The 4,718-nt window shown below is 44.5% G+C and overlaps 1 protein-coding gene across 1 annotated transcript; it reads right to left on the bottom strand.

Moving 5' to 3' along the window:
• Positions 1-2,450: 2,450 nt before the first annotated feature.
• On the bottom strand, positions 2,451-4,213 carry LOC5578639. The gene has a single exon (XM_021852523.1). The coding sequence runs from the start codon at positions 4,114-4,116 to the stop codon at positions 2,554-2,556; it is 1,563 nt and encodes a 520-aa protein (XP_021708215.1). The 5' UTR covers positions 4,117-4,213; the 3' UTR covers positions 2,451-2,553.
• Between the last annotated feature and the right edge of the window lie 505 nt (positions 4,214-4,718).

The raw sequence follows: 4,718 nt of genomic DNA, 5'->3' as shown, positions 1-4,718 counted from the left end.
GAGCAGCGAGGTGGCTTTGACGATAGCAAACCGCGCGACGACTGGAAGGTCAATGCAACTATATACAGTTGTACGGTTACTTGGGCTGTTTCTCTGCATCTAGCAAACCGATTTACCTGAAATTTGAACTGCATGTTGGAAATAATTGCAAATTAGATCTGTGAATAAACCTTGAAAAATTTAGCATCACCTAAAATGATGATATTCGTGATTGCAAAGAGGAATTTCAATTTGTTTTGCGGGAATGTCCTTTAATATGCGGCCTTTACCCAGACAACCAAAATGTACGTATAACGAAATCACCTGGAGGCTTTGTATGTGCAAAATTTCACTTATAAGATGTCGCGAAAAGGCTTTCTACGTACAAAAGTGGAGGCGATTTGCGTGTATATATTATGTGATGAATAATAACATACAATGCGAGTGTATAAATATTCTACCGAACTAACCTGTGATCTTATGCGACTTAACGTATGATAACAAATGTTGATTTGACAGCTGCTACGGATTGATTCGATTTATTTTGTACGTGTGTACGAGATGAAACAAAATGTACAAATGAACTCAGAAAAGAAGTGTTTTATGCGAGGAAATTCATCGATCTAACGAGTTTATCCACAGTGTTTTGCGGGTTTGATGTAATTAGTATGAATAAACGAGTTGTAACGTGAACTTTCATGTGATTTCTGGTTGTCTGGGTAGTCAATAATATTTTTAATTTTAGTTGAGAAAACTTTTTTCACTGGATTTTATGTCATGCTAAACTAAAAAGTCCTGCAATACTCAGTATTGCAACGAATCCACACGATTCCATTCCATTTGGTATGTTCAAATATTTAAAGAGAAAATATTGAAAGGTATTTTAATATGTGTTTTGTTTTTGTTTTTGGGCAAACCCAGGCTTGTCTGACTGTTGAACACATTTTACTAAACTGTCAAAAATATGCCGATATACGTAAGAATTTGCAAGATAGTATAAGAACCGTGTTGAGCAATGATGTAAATGAAGAAGAGAAATTATTGAAGTTTCTCGAAGGAACCATATTGTTCAACGAAATACAAAAATTAGCTTTAAACGTTTTAAGCAAGGGGGCATCAAAAGATGATTTCTCCGTAGCTTACAACAAAAACACGTTGAAGATAGTTTTTCCTTTTATTTGGTGGCTTACACAATTGTTTACTCATTTACTTGCGTATTTCTAGGAATCGTGTAATGGTTAAGCAAAAACACACTAAAATCAATTCCGTCATTATGCGCCTTACCCAGCTTAAACCCACGTTAATGAGTAGTTATAAGCTAACGTGTACAGCCCAAAATTGTCAGATTTCCCAAAAGTGTCAGATTCCCAAAAATGTCATAATCATGTTGGCCACGGTGCATCAATATGTGGTTGACAAGCTTGGAGGGCCCGTGGTTTTAAGAGGCGAACCAGCTGCGCTAGCTGAAAACCTATAAATTAAAGATACATTTTTTTTTTGTTGATGTTCAGCAACCATTTGTATGTTTTGGAAAGCTTGAGAAAATAACTTCTTGACCAACTCTTTTTCTAATTGGGAAATTTGATGTTGCGATCAATTTAGATTACCAAATTGAAAAATGAATAATTTCGCCATGTAAGAAAAACCCAGCGGTATTTTGTTTACAACACTAAGCTATGTCTTTTTGACCCGGCATCCCAGTGTTCGCAACACAACTGAACTTAGTAAATTGAACCTAAAACCTGTCAATCTACCCGATGTCGCAATAGAAAAACAGTTCAATCAATCCGAAATTCAAAACCTCAAACTCATCAAGGTCGTTTTTTTTGCTTTGCTTACGGCCTCCCTTCTTTCCGTTAGCCATTATTGCTAAACACGCGGTGGCCCCTTACTCAAAACGACCTTGCGCTATCCAATAGAAAAAAAAATTGCAATCCCCTCGGGTCAAACTGCAGCGCGATACCATTTTATAACAACCTGTCACCGTCCAATAAAAGCAAATCATCAATAATTCTTCGCACTCCGCTCATAGTAGTAGGCTGCGATCCATCGATCGATCGACGTGGAATAACATGACAGCTGCTGCCGGCGATGAAAGGGAGGTCCCCGCCTAAGAGCAGGCGGTGAAAATAAACAAGCAGAAGCATGGGCTTCTACGATAAGCAATCCGTGGGTCGGAGTCTGAGAAGCGCACAAGCAAAGGAGGCGAGCAGAGGTAATGAGATTATTGCGAAGCGCATAATCACCTCGCTAATGGATTTTTATTGCTGATGCTGTTGCAGTTGGGTATCTACCAACCCCCAGGTTACCCATATGTCAGGTCTCGTTACAAAAGATCGCATCGGTCGTTAAACATTCTCTTTTGCGTACCGATATCGGGTTTCCCCTGATCACATGGGTGCTCATCTGCCGGGCATGAAAGGAATCGTTTGAACAAGGCATTTCGGATTCTGACTCGGTACGCGCGTGTGTAATTTGATTACCTCTTCGGAATTATGTAACTACGTGGCTTCTTTATTACCTAGACGATTTATCGAATCAACTTATTAGAAAAAATGGCTACTAAATGTTTCCTCAATAAACGTTGGAAACGTACGCGTCTTGCACCTTCAGTGATGAGCTGGTAGTGCTGGCACATCGGCGGCAGGTCTTCTTGACGGGGGCTATGGTGGTGGTGCTGACTTGGCCGTGGCTGCCACTGGTTCGGCTCGAGTAGCCGCTGAGACCGGGGTTTTTCACTGAGATGTCCCCGACAGAGCCAATAGTGCTGCTGACGACGCTGTGAGGAGTGCTGCTCACGTAGGACGCAACCGGGGAAGTTACTTTGACTACCGGGGCTACGGTTGTGCTTGGCACGAACTGGTAGTCAAGGCCGGAACCGACGTTGATAACTCCCAGGCTCGCTCCACTGGAGAAGCTGGAGTATCCGCTGTTTCCAAGATCGACGTAGCTTTCGTAACCAGCACCAGCACCGTTTGTGAAGGAGCTATAGCTAGATCCAGTGCTTCCTACACTGGAGTATTTGTAATCGTTGCTGCCGCTAGCTCCGGAAGATTCTACGTACTCTACAGCGGGAGCTGAAGTGCTACTGACGTAGGAATAGCCGGTTCCAATGTTGCCCAGGCTTGAGTATTCGACAGCTGGAGCCGGAGTGCTGCTGACGTATGAGTAGCTGGCGCCGGTATTTTTTGAACTGGCAGAGCTGTAGGATACTGGAGCTGATGTACTGCTCACATACGAGTAGCCGGTCCCAGATGATCCAGAGCTGTACCCACTGGAGCCGGTATCAACGATCTTCACCGACGATTTGGCGCTAGAAGTGGACGCAACGACCGGAGCGACATACTTGACTTGCTTCTGTTCTTCCTTGCGGTTCTTGTATTTGATGAAGTAGACTTCCGGTTTGTTTTGCTTGGCAGGTTCTGGCTTCTGGACGATGACTTCCTGTTGATGTTCCGGTTTCTGATGGAGCACGTAGACGATGGTCTTCTCCTCGGACGAAGGCTGTGGTGGCACGACAACGGACTTGGGAGCTGGTGGGCTCGGGGCCTTGATGAAGATGATCTTATAATGTTTCTGTTTGTGAGAGACAGGCTGGATAACACGTGGAGCCTCGTATTCTTCCTTATCTTCCGGTGGAACATGCACGTAGACATGCTTGTAGACTTCTTCAATCGCGCGTTGAGGTTGAACGTAATAGCTGCTTTGGGCTTGGCTGCCACTACCGAAAACAGAGGATCCTGAAGATTGTGAGGCACTCAGGGATCCTTTGCCAGCCCAGTCCCAGGACTGCTGTTGTTGCGCCTTCCAAGATCCCGAAGATTCCTGTTGCTGCTGATAAGATTGCACCTGCTGGTTTTCATATGTTACTTGAGTTTTCAACGGTTGAATGATCGTAGCCTTCACTGGCGCTTGGTACACATGAGTAGGTGGTTGCACATGTGAAAAACTAGGAAGTTCTTGATGGAATTGCACTTGTCCATGAGCTTCGGGTTCTACACAGTCTTCAACTTCCGGAACATAACTCGGAACTGATGGGAAATACAAGGTACTGCTAACAGCCGGTGGATCATAATGATATCCTTCGGGTGCGGCCAACGCCACGACCGCCACACTTAACACTATCACTAGTCTCATAGTGAGTCCTTGATGATCACTCTCTTAGCCTAGCACGTTCTTCACCAACCGCCGAACGTATCGTAATCGAACTTAAAACACGAGTAATAAGGAACGGCCCAAGTGCTCCAGTTTTATAGACTTGAACTAGGAAGGACATCGTCGTCAACGGCGTTTCTGGTTCAATCCACTCTTTGGGGTCTGCTTACTCTACATACACCAACCGCAATCGGTCGGTTACATAATCTGTGACCAAAACCCGAAAAATTCATCGTCACCCAGAGAGTCGCCCCGTTTGTGGGTTCGGTTCGAGTATGTTTTGATACACATGTTTGGACCACTTCTCCGCAGGCAGGTCCTGCTCCGAAATGTACATACAATCATACGAGCACGCGGTGGGTGACAATGACACCGTCCTCCGCCTCCCTTTTCCGTCCACAAATCGCGGGTCCACAGCAGGCTGTGACCCCCAAGAGCACACCAAACCGGTATGGCAACTCTCAATTTCGTCGCTTGCTGCGAATTGTACCGTGCGTCAAATTTCGGCTACTTTCATTCTCCTTTGGTTATCACCCTACTGTTCGACGACAGGTAAAACAGTTGTACCAACTTGCGCACAGTGG

The sequence above is a fragment of the Aedes aegypti genome, chromosome 3 (assembly GCF_002204515.2).
Source record: "Aedes aegypti strain LVP_AGWG chromosome 3, AaegL5.0 Primary Assembly, whole genome shotgun sequence".
Taxonomy (NCBI): Eukaryota; Metazoa; Arthropoda; class Insecta; order Diptera; family Culicidae; genus Aedes; species Aedes aegypti.
This window is presented reverse-complemented; position numbering and strand designations above follow the sequence as displayed.